At 44.2% G+C, this 21,445-nt stretch overlaps 1 protein-coding gene across 1 annotated transcript; it reads left to right on the top strand.

Moving 5' to 3' along the window:
* Window positions 1–231: 231 nt before the first annotated feature.
* Window positions 232–15,024, top strand: VCP (valosin containing protein). Its single transcript, XM_077912411.1, has 17 exons — window positions 232–525; window positions 4,223–4,334; window positions 4,524–4,696; window positions 6,080–6,222; window positions 6,769–6,899; window positions 7,648–7,779; window positions 8,858–8,960; window positions 9,592–9,725; window positions 9,803–9,938; window positions 10,293–10,405; window positions 10,759–10,923; window positions 11,010–11,132; window positions 11,384–11,596; window positions 11,789–12,097; window positions 12,371–12,526; window positions 14,028–14,182; window positions 14,334–15,024. The coding sequence occupies exons 1-17, from the start codon at window positions 509–511 to the stop codon at window positions 14,437–14,439; spliced, it is 2,421 nt and encodes an 806-aa protein (XP_077768537.1). The 5' UTR covers window positions 232–508; the 3' UTR covers window positions 14,440–15,024.
* Window positions 15,025–21,445: the final 6,421 nt, after the last annotated feature.

The following is a 21,445-nucleotide window of genomic DNA, read 5'->3' as shown; positions in this document are numbered from 1 at the left end:
CCTTTTCGTTGATTGGTCGCGAGTCCCAATCCGTCGAGGAAGCGTAGCGCTGCGGCCAATTGACGTGACGTTACTAGGCGTGTTGCATCCCTGAGGCGGGAGCCAGGCCGCAGGCGAATTTCCTGATTGGCTCTGGTCCGCGGGTTGCTGGGGAGAGGCGCGGAGAGGCGGGCGGGAGTCCCCAGGGCAGGCGCTGATTGGCTGAGGTGAAAGCACCTCTCCTTCCGATGATTCGGCTCTTCTCGGTTCAGTCTCAGCGCAGCGTCTGCAGCCGTCGTTTGAGTCGTCGCTGCCGCTGCCCCCTCCCGGATTAGGAGCCAGTGTATACCGCCCGCCCACCGCCCCGGTGCCTCTAGGAGGAGGCGAGAAGGAGGCCGCCTGCGGGTTTGTCGCCGCTGCTCGCCCCCCTGCCAGGGAGAGCCGAGCCCCGGCCCAGTCGGTCGCCTGCCACCCCTCGTAGCCGTTACCCGCGGGCCGCCACAGCCGCCGGCCGGGAGAGGCGCGCGCCATGGCCTCTGGAGCTGAGTGAGTGTGTGCGCGCGCCCGCCCGCCCGCTGCGGGTGCGCGCACCTGGGGACTCGCCGCGCTGGGTAGGCCCGGCCGAGCCTGGCCGTGGGCGCGTCTGAGAGGTGGAGACAAGGAAGGAGGGAGAGAGGGGAGAAGCGGGGGGATGAGGGGCCGCGGTCCGGTCTGGGCCTGGCTGCGCACCCGCGCGCCCCCTAGGCCGGGCTTGCGTTGGGCCTGGGTCGGGGCCTGGGCCAGATCGTGCTGTGTCATGCAGGCCCGGGCGGCCTGATTGGCTCCCTGGGAACCGCTCTCCGGTTCTTGTGAGGTCTGCGGGCCCACATTGCCAGCGCGGAGCCCCGGGGCCTTAGGGCGCCCACCTGCGATCAGGTCTACTATCCGTTGAAGGCCTTTGGTCCCCGGAGAGAGCAGGCCCTGCGGGCCCGACGCCTGAACTGGGCCCAGTGGGCGTGGACTTTTGGCCACGTGAAGGCCTTGGGAGCCGGGAGCCAGGCGGAGGCCGGAGCGGGGAAGACTCGGCGAGCTCGGGGAAGTTCACGACGGCCTTTTTGGAGCTGGGTCGGCCTGGCCCTTGGTTGACATCTTCACGACCTGAGCAGTGAGGGGCTGTTAGGGAGAGGGCGGGCCCTGCGTTTCGTTTTTGGCCTCCTTCGTAGGTTTGTTGTTCTTCACATGAGAAAGCTTTGGTCAGTTTTTCTTAATATTATGAAATGGGGGCGGAGAGTAGGAACTTTACTGTTCGGGCTTTTGGTAAAGTTCGAATCTCAGTTGGTAATTTGCAGGGCTCTCTCAATTTCAGCCTTTGTGCTGAGAAGGTTAGAGTAGCCCTGACTCTTTGAACACACACGTTCCTTTCCCCAAAATGCTGTGTTGAGAAATCTTGGGTTCTCCATCCCTCAGGAAAGCATCAGATAAAATCCTACCACCTCTGCCCATCCTGCCCATTAGATTTAGAATCAAGAGCTTTAGCTACTGAGGGAAAAAAAAAAAAAAAAAAAGACAGCCATCCTGTGGAAACTCTTCTATGCAAATCACTTTCCTGACTTGAAGAAAATTTAGTTTTTTGAGGTGTGTTCCCTTTTTTTTTTTTTCCCCCAAGTTTCTAAACGGAGATTGAAGTATTACCTAGGTGTCTATTTAAAAGGACCACTACTTATTAATACTTACTCTCTTAGGTCTAAAAATAAAAATTCAAAATTCTTGGAACCTGGCATCATAGATGGTTTCTAACCTCTAGGTCATCTTGATGACTCTTACCTGAACTCCCTCCAAGTCCCCTGTGGCCCATTGGAGTTCTGGAAAGGGCCTGACTCATGCAGAAGACAATGGGGATGTCCCCAAAGAGCCTCCAGGACTGCTGTTGGCCCACGATCAGGCTGAAGCTCTCTTTTAGAGGTTACTTCCTTTGATCTTAGTAGATAGATTTGGAAGTAAAGGTCTTTGCCTTAAGGGAAGAGCATACTACTCACCTCCATTGCTAGGGTCAGGAATGGTAAGCAGTCAGGAAGTTTTTCTAGAATGCAACTTTGGGGTTAAAATACAAACTATGCTGACTAGAGGCATCTGGCATTTTATTTTTCTCTAGCCCCAATCCTATAGATTAAACGGAAAGGTGCGTAGTCCTTGGAAGGTATTTTGATGTGTGAGAGAAAGGGAGAGTTGATGGCTTTAAATTGCCTTCAGCTGCCACATTGACTATGCTTATTCTCCAGAGTGTTGATAAACACTGGAGGAGTCTGCCTGTGATGGAACATTGTGACCGGAATGCTACACTTTTTAGGTTGAGGAGGCAAGTTTAAGCTGAGGAAACTCCACTCTTTGAAATTAGTTTTAAGGTGATGATTAAAGACGCAGCCTTTGTGAGAGGATCAGCAGAAAGCTTACAACTTTGTTAGATGAATGGAATTTGTACTTCTGTTGGGTAGATCAAGACCAAAAGATGGAGAAACACCACAACTTCCTAGCTAGTATTCTGGAGTATAGGCATCTTTTTTTCTTGTAAGTTGTGAAGATACAATTTTTTTTTTCTTGTTTGTTGATTGATGTATTTCCAGATTATAGGATGGTGCCTGGCCTGTAATGTATACTTGCTAATTTGTTAAGTGAAGGAATAGTTAATGGAAAATATTCTTTTTTATTTCTTCATTTCCTCCGTTATTTGGCCTCCCTGTTTGTTAATGTTCAGGTTTTCCCGAGCCTTAGTAAAAGGAAGTAGCTTTTTATTTTTTTTAAAGATTTTATTTATTTATTCATTCATTAGAGATAGAGAGAAAAAAAGAGGCAGAGACACAGGCAGAGGGAGAAGCAGGCACCATGCAGGAGCCTGATGTGGGACTTGATCCCAGGACTCCAGGATCACACCCTGGGCCAAAGGCAGGCGCTACTGCTGAACCACCCAGGGATCCTAGAAGTAGCTTTTCAAAGGGAGAGCCCACTGAGTCTAGTTACTGAAGGTTGGAGAGAAGCTAGGTAAGAAGTTGGTGTCAGGTGAATGATCTTCTAAGAAATTATTGAAACTATTTAGAGGGTTTAAACTGAGCTTGGACTTAGCTTTGGTCTGGGTGAGGGATTTGGATTTGCTTCATGCCTCAGCATTTCTAGGTTTTGACTTTCTGAACCAATATTGTGGAATTGTATGTCTTTGCAGAGATTTGTCAAGCTCTTTTTGAGCTTGGGCCTCTTTCTGAAGGTTTCAGATCTATTAGTTTAGTTTTCCCCAAATGTCATAGTCTTTGTGCTTGGCATTTCTGTGGTATATAGAATGCTCTGGAATTTAGCAGGTTTAGCCAGTAAGGATGGTAGTGCTAATGATTCTACTTCATTGTCCCCAGGCTTGGTGGGACTTGGGGCCTCCCTGAGTCCTACAGGAAGTTGTCTTGCTCACTTCATTCTCCAAGAAGGTTAGCAAAGAAGAGTTTATGCTTTCTTCTGCAGTGGTAATCATTGTGACCATTAATACCATGTGCCAGGCATTGTTGCATTCATTATCTCACTTAAGATAATTCTTTAAGATAGGTACTACTGTATTTGCTTCTTTTCAGATGAGGACATCATCATCCAGAGAAGTTAAGTAACTTGCTCAAGATGACAATTAAACAGTGGCAGGGTTGGGATTCAGACCCAGCAGGTCTGACTGCATAGCCCCTTCTCCTAATCACTGTTTCTTTCATACTAAGATTATTGTCATTTCTCTAATTGTTACTTAGCCTCTACTTTTTAAAAAAAAATTTATTCATGAGGGGCACAGAGAGAGGCAGAGACACAGGCAGAGGGAGAAGCAGGCTCCCTGTGGGGAGCCTGATGCAGGACTCGATCCCAGAACCCCGATCCCAGGACCCCAGGACCATGACTTGAGCTGAAGGCAGATGCTCAACCCCTGAGCCACCTGGGTGTCCTACTCAGCCTCTACCTCTATTTAGTCTTCTCAGGCCATAGTTTCCTGACTCTGGGGCAAGATCACTTGGGGCCTTAACAGCTAGGATACCAGTGCTCAGAATACTAAGAGATGCTGGAATGGGAATTGTATGTGCTAAATGTTACTCTTCGTGACCGTGGCTGAATATCCTTTATCTGACCTCTCTGGCATAGGGACAGCTTCATATATCCACTATTTCTTTCGTAAGTGTGAATTTTAAAGACTGGTGGGGTCCCTGGGACTGGAGTATGTATTGGGACTAAATTCATTTTCTCTTTTTAGTTCAAAAGGTGATGACTTATCAACAGCCATTCTTAAACAGAAGAATCGTCCCAATCGGTTAATTGTCGATGAAGCCATCAATGAGGACAACAGTGTGGTGTCCTTGTCCCAGGTAAGTTGGGTCAAAGGTTCAGTCTTTCCTTATTGCACTTAACCTGAGGACTTTTCCCAGGTTTCTTTCCTCATTTTTTTTTTTTGCAGTGACCACAGATAGAGTGGGGTTTACTGGGAATTCCAGCCTCCAGGGCTGCTGCCTACCCCTTGGCCCAGTGACCCAAAGGCCTTAACCTTCTTTTCTCAGCCCAAGATGGATGAACTGCAGTTGTTCCGAGGTGACACAGTATTGCTGAAAGGAAAGAAGAGGCGGGAAGCTGTGTGCATTGTGCTTTCTGATGACACATGTTCCGATGAGAAGATTCGAATGAATAGAGTTGTTCGGAATAACCTTCGCGTACATCTAGGGGATGTAATCAGGTGTGTGTGGGGTTCTTAGCCCCTCAGGGATGGGAGGCCAGAGACAGCCTGAATTATAGACAGGACTAATGAAGTCCTTGGCAGCTACCCATAGCAGAATCCTTCTAGCCATGGGAAGACTTAATATAGCAGGGCTATCTTTAGGTTTTGATTCTGCCTCCCTGAGACTTCAGAATTTACTTCTGCATGACCCTTGGGACAAGTTGCATTTCTGTGACTTCTGTGATACCTTTACTTATTTTTTTGCCAGAGGTATGATTTATAACATGCTGAACGCTGGTTTAGGATACCATTTGAGAGTGTCTATGAAACAATCTCACTGTTATGTTGAAATAATGGCTTGTGTTGGGACCAGAATGAGGTAGGAGTGTGGGCATAGAAGGCGAATTTCCGATTAGGGTTTTTTTATGGATCAAAGTTAATATAGAATAGAAGCATAGTTTGAGTCAGACCCTGAATAGCTTCAGCTTCTATCTGAGTGATTTTTTTTTTTTTAAAGATTTTATTCATGAGAGAGAGAGAGAGAGAGGGGGGCACAGACACAGGCAGAGGGAGAAACATGCTCCATGCAGGGAGCTCGATGTGGGGCTCAATTCTGGGACTCTAGGATCCTGCCCCAGGCTGAAGGCAGGAGCTTAATCACTGGGACACCTAGGGATCCCCAATCTGAGAGATTTTAAACTTAACTTTAGGCAAGAAGCTTTCCCATCTTGGAGTCATCACTAGCCACAGCTATCCAACCCCCTGTCAGGAACATCTGAGACTGGCCAGGAACATCTCAGACTTCTGATTAATTTTAATGGATTCTAGATTTCATGTAGCCTTCTGGAGGTGCTTAATCACGTCAAGTTTCTCTGACCACCTGGCTGAGATGACTTTTTTTTTTTTTTTTTTTTTTTTTTTTCAGTTTTATTTTTTTGATCCTGATACTTGTCCCACTACGGCCTCCGTAATTTTGGGTTACTAATATTAGCCAAATGGGTCATCTTTGGATATCTCTCACTGAAGATCCTTGCTCCTATTTCTTCATTTTGGGGGCTTTACATGTGTGGGTCTTCCTTTTGGCTCACTGATTGGGAGTGAGCAGCCCCATTTTAGTTCAACTTTAAATTTACCTAAAAAAAATAAAATTTTAATGTAAATTTGTAGCTTCTTCTAATGGCTCCTACTACTGCCCTTCCCCCAAGTATGACTTGGTCTTAGTTCTGTTTGGCTGCTCTTTTGTCCTCACTCTCACTCTGCCCTCCTTCCTCTCTTCACCTAAAGCCATCCCTACCTTTTTTCTTTTACTTGCCGTCAGCTCTCTGTGCCAGGCACTTTCAGACGCCCAGTGTTTGGGGCTACATTGTGGTTGGTAATGTGGAGTCTGCTTGTCATCCTCAGCATCCAGCCGTGTCCTGATGTGAAGTACGGCAAACGTATCCACGTGCTACCCATCGATGACACGGTGGAAGGCATCACTGGCAATCTCTTCGAGGTATACCTTAAGCCATACTTCCTGGAAGCTTATCGACCCATCCGGAAAGGTGAGAGATAATTCTAAAGACTGAGCTTAAGGATAGTTGTTTGTAGGGATACCTGGGAGTAAATCTTGGAATGTCTTTATCTCATTCTCATATGTGTGCTTACACACACATTCTGCATACACGCTCATGTGTACTCTCCTTCCTTCCTCCTCCTTCCCACTCCTCCATTTCCCTACTATCATTCCCTGCTTCAGTAGAGTAAGCTCTCTTCTCCTTTGTCCCAGAAGGAGGACTTGGGCACTTTTTGGCTGTGTCACAGTCCAAAGTGTATTTAATATTTAGCACAGTCTGATCATCTGTGGTTGTTGTGAAAGCTTGGTTACCTATAGCCCATAAGATTTTGTTCAGTGTCCTCTTGAATGGCAGAGGGACACTTCACAGTTTAGCTTTCTCCTCTTGCCTGATGCTTAATAAGGTAGAGGTGGGAAGGGGAAAGGGGCAGTATCTAGTGAACTTGGCATTTTAGACAACAGGTTCTGGTGAGGAACTCTCACTTGCTCTGGTATTTGACATCTCTGACTGCACTTGTGCTAATTACTCTCACAGGAGACATTTTCCTTGTCCGGGGTGGAATGCGTGCTGTAGAGTTCAAAGTAGTGGAGACAGATCCCAGTCCTTACTGCATTGTTGCCCCAGACACAGTGATCCACTGTGAAGGGGAGCCTATCAAACGAGAGGTGAGTTCTCTCCTTTATCCCAGTACCCAATTTCATGATTACAAAGTGGGGCGGTCATATGGTAACTACTAACTGTGAGTGCTCTTTGGGGGCACCTGGGTGGCTCAGTTGGTTAAGCATCTGACTCTTGATTTCAACTCCGGTCATAATCTCAGGGTTGTGAGGTTGAGCCCTGTTTTGGGCTCCATACTAGGTCTGGAGCCTGCTTAAGATTCTCTCCCTTTCGCTCTGTAGCCTGCTCCCTCCGCCCCTGCTCCCACCCATCTCTGTCTTCCTCTATTAAAAATAAAACTGAGTGCTCTTTGGAACTAAGCTTTTTTCCAGAGGTTGTGAAAATGTTTCAACTATTCATTTCTGGGCCTGTGTGTTTCTAGAAGTATATGATACCAGTAATTTTTAAAATCCAGATTGAACTCAAAAGATCTAAGTGGTTGGAATAATTTTTGTAGAAGTGACATTGATGATGGCATCCAGACCTCTGTCTGTTTCCCAGTTTCTAGCTTTAGTCTTAGGGTGGTTCTTTCCAGTAATACTAAGGGCAGTGTAAAAGGGAAAGACTATGCTGAAAATCTTTGCTTTGGGATTTTTAGAATTGTTCTTTGAGTCAGGATCCCCCTCAGAGGAGAATCCTCTCGTAAAATAGGTTTCTCTATACCAGATTGTAGAAGGATTTGGCGAAACTCAACTTTTGCTAATAATAATAATATTCCTGCCTTTTTTTTTTTTTCTTTGTCTTCTCTGTATTCAGGATGAGGAAGAGTCCTTGAATGAAGTAGGCTATGATGATATTGGTGGCTGCAGGAAACAGCTGGCTCAGATAAAGGAGATGGTGGAGCTACCTCTCAGACATCCTGCTCTCTTTAAGGCGATTGGTGTTAAGGTGAGTATCCTGGGACATAATGTAGGCTGGTAATTAACAAAGACTCGGGTCAATTCTTGTTGCATTATTTTTTATATTATGGTTATTTAAAAATGTAAAAACCATTTTTATCTCACGGACCCTATAAAAACAAATCTCATCATAGTTGCCTACCTGTATGTAACAATGTCACCCAAGAAAAGTTTAAGGAAATTTGCAGTGTGTGAAGGGTCCTGAATCCAAAACATGTGAGAACTGCAGACCTACAATGTGACTTCCTAACTGTTCCATATCATGGGCACAGTGAAGATGAAATTACCCTCTTCTCTAGTATGTACCATACAAATAATTTTATCTTCTATATGGGCATTTCCCATGTGCAGCCTGTGGATAGGCCATAAAAAAGACAGCTTCAAAGAGAAAAACTTGTGGTTGTTGGTGGTAAGGAAAAGCATTCAAATATGATAAATCCTAGAGGGTTGTGATTATTGGAATGAGTGAGCCTGTGGCAATACTCTTCCTTAGATAGCTAAAAACTAGTCCTGGCCCTTGTCTGTCCAAAGTCAAAACCTTGGCCTATTGGCCTCTTGCTTTTTTGTAGTCCCAGGATCTTCAGACTTAGCCATACTAGAGTTTCTTAGGGTGGTTTCTGTGCTCTTAGTCTCCTATGCCAAGGTATAATCATAAATGTCAGTTTTCTAGGGATCCCTGGGTGGCTCAGCAGTTTAGCGTTTGCCTTCAGCCCAGGGCGTGACCCCGCAGTTCCAAGATCGAGTCCCACATCGGGCTCCCTGCATGGAGCCTGCTTCTTTTTCCCTCTGCCTGTGTCTCTGCCTCTCTCTCTGCCTCTCTATATATACCTCTCATGAATAAATAAAATCTTAGAAAAATGAAATAAAATAAAATAAATGTCAGTTTTCTGCTAATAAGAGGAGTGAGTATGGCCTGAAGTAAACTTTCTTAGTAGTTTATGCTGAGGGCTCAAAACTGATTCTCACTCTCTATCTAGATAGAGCCACATTCAAACCATTTTAGAGTGGGTGGAGTTGGGAGAAGGTAGGAGTCTGAACCTAATTACTCTCTCTGTACTGGTCCTTAGCCTCCTCGGGGAATCTTGCTCTATGGACCTCCTGGAACTGGGAAGACCCTAATTGCCCGAGCTGTGGCAAATGAGACTGGAGCCTTCTTCTTCTTAATCAATGGTAGGAGAATTGGTTCACCTTGTATTTGGCTGGATCTTACACTGAGCTGAGCATGATCCAGTCTCACGAGCTGGAGAACTCACGGACACATTTATTTGCATACATACCCTCATGTATATTTCATCATCTTTCTTCTGCTGGGTTACATTGTGGACAGATACGCAACAAGGGGAAGGTATTGTACTCTGGTGTCCCTGATCTATCCTCCCTTGAGAGAGAAAGGCTGAAGACATTTAGGGGTAGCAAGTTAGAATGAGAACTCAAAAATTTTGTCTGCTAGTTTATTTGAGAGGGTTTGGGGGAAGATTGACATTAGCTGCCTCTTTGAAAATGATAGAGGTCCATCTGGTATGCTGGTTCTCTTGCCCTGGCCTGAGGGTCCAGGGCATGTGCTGGCATCTTGACATTTAGAGCTTGACTGAGATAGGTGTGAGTTCCTTGTGGTTTCCCTCCAGCCTAGTTTGTGCCTATCCTGGGATAGTATCTGGGAGAGTCTGTGAGAAAGTAGGCAGAGGTTACCACATATTTACATAGCACCTGTTTCTGGACCAGCCAGATAAGAGATCTGATTTATCTTGGGATTGAGGGAAGGATGTATTTTTGTCATTGTTTCTATTCTGTATCCTTTCAGGTCCTGAGATCATGAGCAAGTTGGCTGGTGAGTCTGAGAGCAACCTTCGTAAAGCCTTTGAGGAGGCTGAGAAGAATGCTCCGGCTATCATCTTCATTGATGAGCTAGATGCCATCGCTCCCAAAAGAGAGAAAGTAGGAACTTGCCCAAGGGGATAGTGGGGGTTAAAAGGTCCTCACTTCACTTCTGACCAGACATCCTGTCCTGACAGACCCATGGGGAGGTGGAAAGGCGTATTGTATCACAGTTGTTGACCCTTATGGATGGCCTAAAGCAGAGAGCACATGTGATTGTCATGGCAGCAACCAACAGACCCAATAGCATTGACCCAGCCCTTCGGCGATTTGGTAAGGACCTCAAATTTCTTCCGACCCTGTTCTTGCTCATAGGGAATCTATAGCTCTACTAAGCTTAATCTCTTTTAAGAGATTCTGTTCTTCATCTTAGTCCTAATCTGAGGATTTCTTGAAGCTCCTTGCAGTGATAGGGCCCAAGGGTCCTTTCCCTTATCTCGTGTCCTATCTATAGTGACAAACCATCCTGGTTTGTCTGAAACTGAGGGATTTTCTAGAACTTGGAACTTTCAGTGCTAACACCAGGAGAGTCCTGGACAGACAGGGATGATTGGTCATGTGAGACCTGTCCCTTCTTTCCTGTAGCCCAGAAATGAGCCCTGTCTATGTTCACACCCTGTTCTGCAGGTCGCTTTGACAGGGAGGTAGATATTGGAATCCCTGATGCTACAGGACGCTTGGAAATTCTTCAGATTCATACCAAGAACATGAAGCTGGCAGATGATGTGGACCTGGAACAGGTGGAGTGATGATGAGAGATGGCCTTGAGTTAGGATATCTATTTCCAGGCAGTTAAAGGGAACTAGCTAGGGACACAAGCTTAAGATGTAAAGAGACTGATTTTGATTCTTGGGCAGGGGAAAGGAAGTGATCTGAGATTGAATCCAGGAAACTGGAGTTGATACCACGTTAGAGTAAACTAGAACTTCGGGGTCAGCTTTATTTCCAGGCCCCAAGTCTAGGCCTCACTACTTAAAATCCAGCCAGTGAAAGAACTCCTAGTATGTGGTCAGGTGAAGGGGGCAGGATTCTAGTCTCTGAGCCTCCTAAGGCAGCTAGGTCTTAGAGTAGTAAGTAGATCTTCTCCCTGCAGGTGGCCAATGAGACTCATGGGCATGTGGGTGCTGACCTAGCAGCCCTGTGCTCGGAGGCTGCTCTTCAAGCTATCCGTAAGAAGATGGACCTCATTGATTTAGAGGATGAGACCATCGACGCCGAAGTCATGAACTCTCTGGCAGTTACTATGGATGACTTCCGGGTAAGGACTGCATCCCCATCTCACATACACAGACATGCATTTCGACCTTTCCCTTGGCAAGTCTCATCCCCAGTTTTTCTTTTTAGTGGGCCCTGAGCCAGAGCAATCCATCAGCACTGCGGGAAACAGTGGTGGAGGTACCACAGGTGACCTGGGAGGATATTGGGGGCCTGGAGGATGTCAAACGTGAGCTTCAGGAGCTGGTCCAGGTAGGATAACTTGGTCCAGAGTGAGTCACTGCCTCAGTACATTGTAGGTGGCTGGGGGTGTTGGCAGTTCAGTGCAAGAATTGTGAGAGCATACTTCATGAACCTGCTATTCTCAATTTGGAAACACTAAGGAGCCTGCCCCTAGAAAACCTTATCTTATACCATGGGGTGATTAGACGGGATACTGCTGTTTTGTTAGGTTTGTTTCAAACTATGGGGGTATGCTAAACCCTCTTTCCTTTTCTTCCTAGTATCCTGTGGAGCACCCAGACAAATTCCTCAAGTTTGGCATGACACCCTCCAAAGGAGTACTCTTCTATGGACCCCCTGGCTGTGGGAAAACCTTGCTGGCCAAAGCCATTGCTAATGAGTGCCAGGCCAACTTCATCTCTATCAAGGGTCCTGAGCTGCTCACCATGTGGTTTGGGGAGTCTGAAGCCAATGTCAGGGAAATCTTTGACAAGGTGAGCTACAAGCAGCTGAGCAGATAGTTCCCTTGCTTGGCAGCAAGGTAGCTAGCTGTTTCTTTGGGAGATTGAAACCATCTTGTTCTGGCAGCTCAGCTGGAGCAGTGAAGGTCACTTTAATTTCCTTTCCTTCTCAGGTCTGAGAGACCCAATTGTGTTAATACTTGAGTCCATGTGTCCCTTCCATAGGCCCGCCAAGCTGCCCCCTGTGTACTGTTCTTTGATGAGCTGGATTCAATTGCCAAGGCCCGTGGTGGTAACATTGGAGATGGTGGTGGGGCTGCAGACCGAGTCATCAACCAGATCCTGACAGAAATGGATGGCATGTCTACAAAAAAGAATGTGTTTATTATTGGCGCTACCAATCGGCCTGACATCATTGATCCTGCCATCCTGCGACCTGGTCGCCTTGATCAGCTCATCTATATTCCACTTCCTGATGAGAAGTCACGTGTTGCTATCCTTAAGGCCAACCTGCGCAAGTCCCCAGTTGCCAAGGCAGGTACAAGGGCATTGGTGCTGAGGACTTCTATGAGTGCTCAGCCTAGTGTGGTGTTTGGTTCCTGGAAAAGATTCCATTGGGGATTTCCAGGTTTAGGGTTGTAAAGGAAAAATGGAAGATTTGAAGGCATTAGGAAAATCCAGAATCAGGAGTAAAACAGTGGTGAAAGACACACAAGCTGAAATTAGGAGTGTTTTGGTGGATCAGAGATCTGTGTATTACAGGGGAGGAGAGGCTAAATGTTTAGGTAGCTCAATTGCTTCCTTTAGGATGTGGATTTGGAGTTCCTGGCTAAAATGACTAATGGCTTCTCTGGAGCTGACCTGACGGAGATTTGCCAACGTGCTTGCAAGCTGGCCATCCGTGAATCCATTGAGAGTGAAATTAGGCGAGAACGGGAGAGGCAGACCAACCCATCTGCCATGGTGAGTCTGCATCTTTTCCCCATATGTGCCAGTTGTGGGGAGCCAAGGGCAATCTCTACCATGCTCTAGAGTTAAGACTGTAGGGTTTTGGAAAGATACCTGACAGATGCCCTAGTAGGGCATCAAAGAGAAAGAATACTGAGGGTTAATCTTTTCAGTCTGGAATTATAAAGGCTGAGGAGAGATGGGTAGTCTATATGCTCAGCCCTCACAGTAGACTCTGTGAGGTGAAATCAAAATACAATTTTGCACATAAATAAATAGGGCAGGTTTAGAACCTAGAATCCATGGGCCTGTTCTTGCTTGGTGGTCCATGGACCTCCTGTAATTAAAGTGTGTGTGTATGTAATAATGTATGTGTGCATGTAAGCTTCATAAAGATAGGGAATCTGTATCATCTTGCATGTTTTCCGGTGTATTTTGGCACCATGTTAAAAAATGAATAAATGAATAAATGAATGAATGAGTTTATCTTTTGTAGGAGTTCTGAGACATTCCTTCTCCCTCCCATAAAAGCTTAGAACCCATTGATAACACTTAATCCTACGGAGCAATCTCATAAGTCATAGCAATTGAAGTGGCTTTTTTTTTTAATTAAAAAAAATTTTTTTAAATTGAAGTTCAGTTTGCCAACATACAACACCTAATGCTCATCCTGTCAAGTGCCCTTCTCCATGCCCGTCCCCTCACCCATCCCCCCACCCATCCCCCCACCGCCTCCCCTTCCATTACCCCTTGTTCGTTTCCCAGAGTTAGAAGTCTCTCATGTTTTGTCACCTTCTCTAATTTTTTCCTGGAGAGGCTTCTTAGTGGAAGAGATAGGGTTTGAGCTGATTTATGAAGAGAGACTATAAGGGCTAAGGAAAGAAGCAGCTCAAATAACTGGCTCAGGAAATAGGATTGTGGGAATTGGGAAAAACCTGGGTAGATTTAAGAGGGCATATGTTACTAGAGGTGAAGCCACTAGGTAAGGTGTAATCCGGGTTTGGTAAGCGCTAAAAGTTATTTTATCTTTTTAAAATTTAGGTGGTTAAAAAATAAATAAATAAAATAAAATAAAATTTAGGTGGTTTAGTTTATCTTGTTTTAGAAACTTTATTTTTAAAATTTAAGTTTATTGATATGATTCACAGATAGTAAAATTCACCCTTTTAGGTATAGTGCCTCCATGTATCTTGACAAATGCATTTAAGTTCTATAACTATTACCACAGTTCAGATAAATTTCTGTCATCCCAGAAAGTTCCCTTATGCTACTTTAGTCACCTTTTTTTCCACCCTAAGCCCTTGGCAACCACTAATGTGATTTTGTCCATACAGTTTGGCCTTTTCCATAATGCATTGACAGGTTTTTAAACATAGTGCACTGACTTAGTTTTAGGAAGATTGGCCTTGCAACTTATTCAGGTTGGTTTAGAGAGACAGGGATGGGGGCAGGAAGGCCAGGGGAAGAATCCAAGCTGGACTTTAGCCCTGGTGGTCTGTGTTTACCAACCTTATAGGAGGTAGAAGAAGATGATCCAGTGCCTGAGATCCGCCGAGATCACTTTGAGGAAGCCATGCGCTTTGCCCGCCGTTCTGTCAGTGACAATGACATTCGGAAGTATGAGATGTTTGCTCAGACCCTTCAGCAGAGTCGGGGCTTTGGCAGCTTCAGGTAATCACGTTATAGTGGGCAATACTTAAGTTGTCTTGGGTAACTGTACAGCCAAGGTTGTGGGAGTTCTAAGGAGGCTGGGGTTAGTTGTGAAAATCCTACATAGGCCCTATCCTAACTCTCTTTTTTGGCTCTGCTTTTGTGCATGCAGATTCCCTTCAGGAAACCAGGGTGGAGCTGGCCCCAGTCAGGGCAGTGGAGGCGGCACAGGTGGCAGTGTATACACAGAAGACAATGACGATGACCTGTATGGCTAAGTGGTGGTGGCCAGCATGCAGCGAGCTGGCCTGGTTGGACCTTGTTCCCTGAGGGTGGGGGCGCTCGCCCAGGAGGGACCAGGGGTGTGCCCATGGCCTGCTCCATTCCTCAGTCTGAACAGTTCAGCTACAGTCAGATTCTGGACAGGGGTTTCTGTTGCAAAAAAAAAAAACAAAAACAAAAAAAACAAAAACAAAACAAAAGAGATAAAATAAAAGCGATTTTCATTTGGGAGGCGGAGAGTGAATTACCAACAGGGAATTGGGCCTTGGGCCTACCCATTTCTGTTGTAGTTTGGGGCAGTGCAGGAGACCTGTGTGGGTGTGAACCAAGGCACCACCGCCACTCCCCACAATAAAGCATCTGCACTTCACTCAGTGCTACCCAAGCCCTCCCTTCTTCCCTCTACCCAACCTGGGCAGTAGGACGAAGGGCCACAGTTGCTGGGTGTTTATATAGAGAGTAGGTTGATTTTATTTTACATGCTTTTGAGTTAATGTTGGAAAACTAATCACAAGCAGTTTCTAAACCAAAAATGACATGTTGTAAAAGGACAATAAACGTTGGGTCAAAATGGAGCCTGAGTTCTGGCCCCTGTGCCTGCTTCTTTTCCTGGGAAGGGCCTTGGGCTACGCCTTACTGTCAAGGCACTCTTCAAATGTGAAGTACTGAAAGCAGGATTGCACCCTCTTCCCCACCTGATTAACAGTGGTATGATCTGCTGCCTAGTGCCTTGCCCCATGACTGCATGGGAGGTGGTGCAGCCTGCCCTGATGGAGCTCTAGTTGTGGAGAATATGGTATTCCTCACCCGTGTTTGACGTGGATGGTAAAGCTAGGCCTACAGAGCTCTCTTTTCCTGACCAAGGACTGAATTGGGGTGCCCTCCCAAAATAAGGGTTGTAGAAAGATAGAACTTCTGAGGTGGGTGTTCTTTTCATGCATCTAAAAGTCCTAAACATTTATGCTCTGGTTGAGGATCACTTATAATTATGTCCACCTTTACTTTATGTAATTTGTATTATATAAAAAAAAAAAAAAAAAAAACAGTTTTTTTCTAATATGAAATTCTAGTATTGGATGTGTTTTTTTCTAAACTTTATAAACATCCTCCCCTGCTCAGTTTTTCGGATGATTGCTTCCGTAGTCTTGTCCATGTCCAGGTATAGAATATCCTTTTTGTTCAACAGGTAACAACATCATCACCTAGTGCTTTTGGGATTAATATTATGATGCTTTACCCAGAGAGAAGTGTGGTATATAGAGAAAACAACCCCTAGACAAATTTTTATTGGTTGTCCTAGTACTTAAACCAGTAGCTGGTATGGATTACAAAGATAAGATATCTGTAAGGATACAAGATAATTATATTGGCTGATGAAATGGGCTGATGAATTTTGATTTCATGTACTGTGAAAATAGATTTTTTGCACATTGGAGATTGAGTTACTTTCCCCATTTTTCATGACAGACACTTTTTCTCTACCATATTCTGCCTGGTCTTCTGGTTTTCCCACCATTTAGGTGTTCTGATTGCTAGCCTTCAGTCTTGTCTTTTTTTTTTTTTTTTTACGATTTTATTTGAGGGAAAAGAGGATGAGCAGGGGAAAGAGCAGAGGGAGAGGGAGAAGCAGACTCCCTGCTGAGCTAGGAGCCCAGTGCAGGGCTTGATCCCTGGACTCTGGGATCATGACCTGAGTTGAAGGCAGATGCTTAGCTGACTGAGCCACCCAGGCACCCCTAGCCTCCAGTCTTGTTTCCACTTTGAACACTATTCTCTCATCCATATGGCTCATATAGGTTGGTGGCCTAACCTCACTGTGGGCCGAAGACGATCTTTTGAGGGAAGGACATTTGGTTGGTAGCTCTGTGTTAAGCTATAGGAATAAATAGAAGGCAAGTGGTATTTTCCTACAAAATATTGTAGGGATACTGGTTGATAACGTGAGAAATTTGTGTTGGAATGATTGATTTGCTTTTGCATGACATGCGTAATGTGTCTGTAGATGACAGTTGGAACTTTATAGATCTTTTAGGAAAAACCAAGAACAGACTTGTAGTGAGAGGTCTGGTTTTAATTCTGGCATTTGAGCTTATAGCAGTGTAGCTTTGAACAAGGCACTTAGTTCTTTTGGGGCCTCTGATAAAGTAATTGGCAGTGCTTTTTAAACTGTAGAAAACAGTGTGAGGGACTGTTATCTTACACCTGTAGACATCTGCATACTGAAACCAAGAGGCAAGTTATATAGTCCATTTTTTTTCACTTCCAATGTTCCCAGAAAGAACCTGGATTTTATTATTATTTTTTAAAAGATTTTATTTATTTATTCATGAGAGACACAGAGAGAAAGACAGAGACATTGGCAGAAGGAGAAGCAGGCTCTGCAGAGAGCCCATTGTGGGACTCGATCTTGGGACTCTGGGATCACACCCTGAGCCAAAGGCAGATGCTTAACCACTGAACCACCCAGGCGTCCCTGGAAATGGATTTCTAACCAAGAATATGGCATGAAAGATTTTAGAGGACCAACATCATACCACAGATGTAAAAGCAAAGATGGAGCTATAAACCTAACATCTTAAAATAAATGTTTTTTTGTTTTGTTTTTTAAGTAGCCTCCACACCCAGCAGGGATCCCAATACAGGGCTTGAACTCATGACCCTAAGATCAAGAGTCAGACACTTAACCCACTGAACCAACCCAGGTACCCCAAGATGTATTTATATTCCAAGATACTGATTCTATAAGAGTCTAGTCTAGTGCCAATCATAAATTCAGCTGAACTGAGCAAATGTTAAATGGTTTGTTTCTGTTGTCCATGGAGGGCTTAAAAAGACTTCAATAGAACTTGGATTTTTCATAAAACTACCCAGATATACATAGACTTGTGAAATGTTCCTGTGTCAAGTAGAAATTTAGAATTGCATTGTGTTTGGGGTACCTGACTGGTTCGGTTCGAGCATGCAACTCTTGGTCTCAGGGTTGTGAGTTCTAATCCCACAATGGCCATGGAGCCTACTTTAAAAAAATGAAAAAAAGAATTGCAGTGTCTTTGAGACTATTTAGTGGGACGGGGGCAGATAGGTCGGAAGAGGGAAAACACCTTCAGTTTCACTTCTGGCCAGCAAGTGGTGAGTTTTGGACTAAACCCTCTAGACAGGTTTGGGATAAATAAAATCTTTGGAACAGAAGAATAACAGAAGAGGTAGAATAACAGGATTACTTTGTTTTTCTCAACCGTATATATGGAGTAGAGGGAATACTGAAAAAGCACTAGATTGGGAATGTGGATTTGACCTCATAGAACTTCAACTTCTTTTTGAGGAGCCTGATAGCCATACTATCAGGGAAATGGTGCTGTCAACAAGGTACAAATTATGGGGATGCCAAGGAAGGGGACTCCATATCAAGACAAGAATCAAAGGCTCTGGAGGTAGTCTGAGCTGGGCATTAAAGGAAGGTGGGAGATGACATGAGAAGTAGGGGAGAGCAATTTGAGCAAAAGGCACAGAAGTCAGAAAATATAGAGCATGCTTAAGCATCAGGTTCACTAGCAAGGGAGTATATTTGAAGAGATCAACCACATCATGAAGAACCTTACATTCTAGGAGTAAAGTTTTTTTGTTTTTTTAAATTTTTAAATATTCTCTATACCCAACCTGGGGCTTGAACTAAAAACCCTGAGATCAGGAGTCACATACTCTACTGACTGAGCAAGCCAGGTGCCCCAGGTGAAGTTCATTATTTTTCCTGCTACATTTTATAAAAGATTTGTTTAGGAGTATGCATGCGCACACTCGTGTGCAAATGGGGGAGGGGTAGAGCGAAAGGGAGAGTATCTCTGGCAGATTGCCTGCTGATTGCAGAACCTGATGTGGGGCTTTGGGGCTTGATCCCATGACCTCGATCATGACCTGGGCCAAAATCAAGAAGTGATTAATTGAGCCACCCATCCAGGAATGTCTCCAAATAAAGTTTATTTTAAAAGTTGTGGGTTTTCTGGGTCATTTAGGCAGGAAGTGACAGATTTCAGTGCTAAGACAGTTCATTTTTTTTTTCCTTTTAAATTGTAGCAAAAAATCAATTTCTGAATGTATATAATATTGTCACCTATATGTGCATTATGCATAGATAATTCATTTTTTTTTATAGTAGTGCCCAGGGTACCTGGGTGGCTCAGTCTGTTTGGTGTATGCCTTCTGTTCAGGTCATGATCCCAGGATCACCACTGGTCAGGCTCCCTGCTGAGAGAGGAGACTGTTTCTCCCTCCCTCTGCTACTCTCCCTGCTTATACTCTCTCTCAAATAAGTAAAATCTTAAAAAAAAAAAAAAAAAAGTAATCATGTCCAATATGGGCCTCAAACTTACCACCCAGAGATCAAGAGTTATACCCTCTACCAACTGAGCCAGCTAGGCGCTCTGACAATACACTTTTAAAAAACCTTTTATTTTTAGAGAAGCAGTAAGGTGTATTGTAGAATTTTAGGAAAATAAAAGCAAATTTTATGGGGTACCTGGGTGGTGTAGTTGGTTGAGTGTCTTGACTATTGGTTTCAGCTCAGGTCAGATCTCAGGATCGTGAGAGTGAGCCCTGCATTGTGCTCTGCACTCAGTGCTAACTCTACTTAAGACTCAACTCTCCTCTCCCTCTCCCCCTCCCTCTTTCCTCCCTTCCTGTGCTCTTTCTAAAATAAATAAATCTTTAAAAAGATATAAAAACACATTTTTTAATAAGTTTATTTTTTATTGGTGTTCAATTTGCCAACATATAGAATAACACCCAGTGCTCATCCCATCAAGTTAAAAGCACATTTTAAAAAAAGATTTTGTTTATTTACTTGGCAGAGAGAGAGCACAAGCAGGGGGAGCAGCAGGTAGAGGCAGAGGGAGAAGCAGGCTCCCTGCCAAACAAGGATCTGGGTGTGGGGCTTGATCCCAGGACCCTTGACCACAACCCCAGTCAAAGGTAGATGCTCAACTGATTGAGCCACCCAGGCACCCCCTAAAAGCAAATTTTTAAAGTTCATGTTCCCAAGGATCATCATCCAAATAACTTCCTATCTTTCTGTGTTTATATGTGTAATATTGCTTTTTTTAGGAGAATGATTAATAAGATGGAATCTTTTAATACTTTAAAATGTTCATGGAATTACATGCTTACATGTCATAGAATCATTGAATCCTATTTCAAGAAAGGGTTTGACAAAACCTTTATGTAAGAAATAGAATCTTACTCTATGCTGAAATACACTTAGTTATAATACATAGTCTTTATTGTTAACAGTCTTCGCTGTTAATTAGAGCAATCTCTATAACAAAAAATTTTGCAGTTAGGGATGACAGGAGACTCCTTACCATCCTTAGCGCATATATATATATATATTTTTTTTTTTTTAAGATTTTATTTATTTATTCATGAGAGAGGCACACACACACAGAGAGAGGCAGAGACAAGACAGAGGGAGAAGCAGGCTCCATGCAGGGAGCCTGATGGGGACTTGATCCCAGACTCCAGGATCACTCCCTGGGCCAAAAGCAAGTGCTAAACCGCTAAGCCACCCAAGGATCTCCCTTAGCATATATTTAATCAGAACTGTATTTACATTTACAACAGACGGGTATGCATACTATTCTACGGGAAGAAAGTGGTCTCACTTGGTCCAGTGGCCTTTGTCCATTATACCCTTATGGTGTACATTTGGTATTTTAAAATCAAAATGAGATCATACTGGGGATCCCTGGGTGGGTCAGCGGTTTGGTGCTTGCCTTTGGGCCCAGGGCGTGATCCTGGAGTCCCGATTGGGCTTCCTGCATGGAGCCTACTTCTCCCCTGCCTGTGTCTCTGCCTCTCTCTCTTTCTCTCTGTGTGTGTGTCTCATGAATAAACAAAATCTTTTAAAAAAAACAACAAAAAGATCATACTGCTTTGTCTTTTTAAGTTGATCTCCACCTTTTTCTTTCAGTAAATTTTCATTTAATCTGATACTCCTACCATACTCAGTTTCTCAAGTGATCTGAATATGTCATTCACAATTTTTGTGTGTGTGCAAAGGGAATTTAAGGACATTTATTAGTGGGTTTTGTTACTCATAGTTCTTGATCAAACCAATACCCAGTCTAGGACCCAGGTTGCATCTGGTACGTTCCTTTATTCAAACTTCTGTGACACTTGTTGAAGAGTGTAGGTCAGCTGACCTCCAGAGAATTGTAGCCATGTGGAGGATGGACTAGAAAGAATAGGGCAACCAGTCTGATGAGAAATGACTGAACTAAGACTGATGGTGGAGATGGAGTGGCGAAGATGGATTTGTTGCAATACATTTCATAGGTATAACTGACAGGGTTCTAATTGATGACTAGATTAGGAAGTGAGGGGAAAGGAGGAGTCAGGGATGAAAGGCTCTGACTTCAGTATTGAGCCTTCAATAGGAATGGGCATATTGGAAAAGAGCTTAAAGGGAAAGTTATTTTTGGACAAATTGAATATGAGATGATATCTCATAGGCTATTGTATACATAGGTCTGAAGCCTACATAGATGCTTTTAAAATGACCCATATTTTGGAATATGACACTTAATGGGATGAGTTGAAGACATCTTTTTTTTTTTTTTTTTAAGATTTTATTTATTCATGAGAGGCAGAGGGAGAAGCAGGCTCCCTGCAGGGAGCCTCACGAGGGACAGTCTCCAGGATCATGCCCTGGACTAAAGGTGGCACTAAACCGCTGAGCCACCAGGGCTGCCCAAGTTGAAGACATTTTTAATGGTATTGGTAAAAGTGGACCTATATTTTGGGGTGGAGGTAGTTAGGTTCTCACATCACACCATACTCAAAAAGTAACAATCTAAACATAAATATATGAAACTGCAAAAGTGCCTGAAGGAAGTATTTTAGAAGCCATAAGGAAAATGTCAGTCGATTTAATTATATAGAAGATTTTCAAGTTTGGTACTGTAAAAGCCATCTTAAAATTCGAAAATAAACTACAGATTGGGAGAAAAT

The sequence above is a fragment of the Canis aureus genome, chromosome 10, assembly GCF_053574225.1.
Source record: "Canis aureus isolate CA01 chromosome 10, VMU_Caureus_v.1.0, whole genome shotgun sequence".
Classification (NCBI taxonomy): domain Eukaryota; kingdom Metazoa; phylum Chordata; class Mammalia; order Carnivora; family Canidae; genus Canis; species Canis aureus.
Note: the sequence above shows the minus strand (reverse complement) of the source record. Positions and strands in the feature narration are given on the sequence as shown.

Excerpts from the sequence above, each read along its gene's own strand:
- VCP (XM_077912411.1), top strand. Across the intron at positions 9,726-9,802 it reads TCGCTCCCAAAAGAGAGAAA|ACCCATGGGGAGGTGGAAAG; the intron begins GTAGGAACTTGC and ends CTGTCCTGACAG. Across the intron at positions 11,597-11,788 it reads TCAGGGAAATCTTTGACAAG|GCCCGCCAAGCTGCCCCCTG; the intron begins GTGAGCTACAAG and ends TCCCTTCCATAG.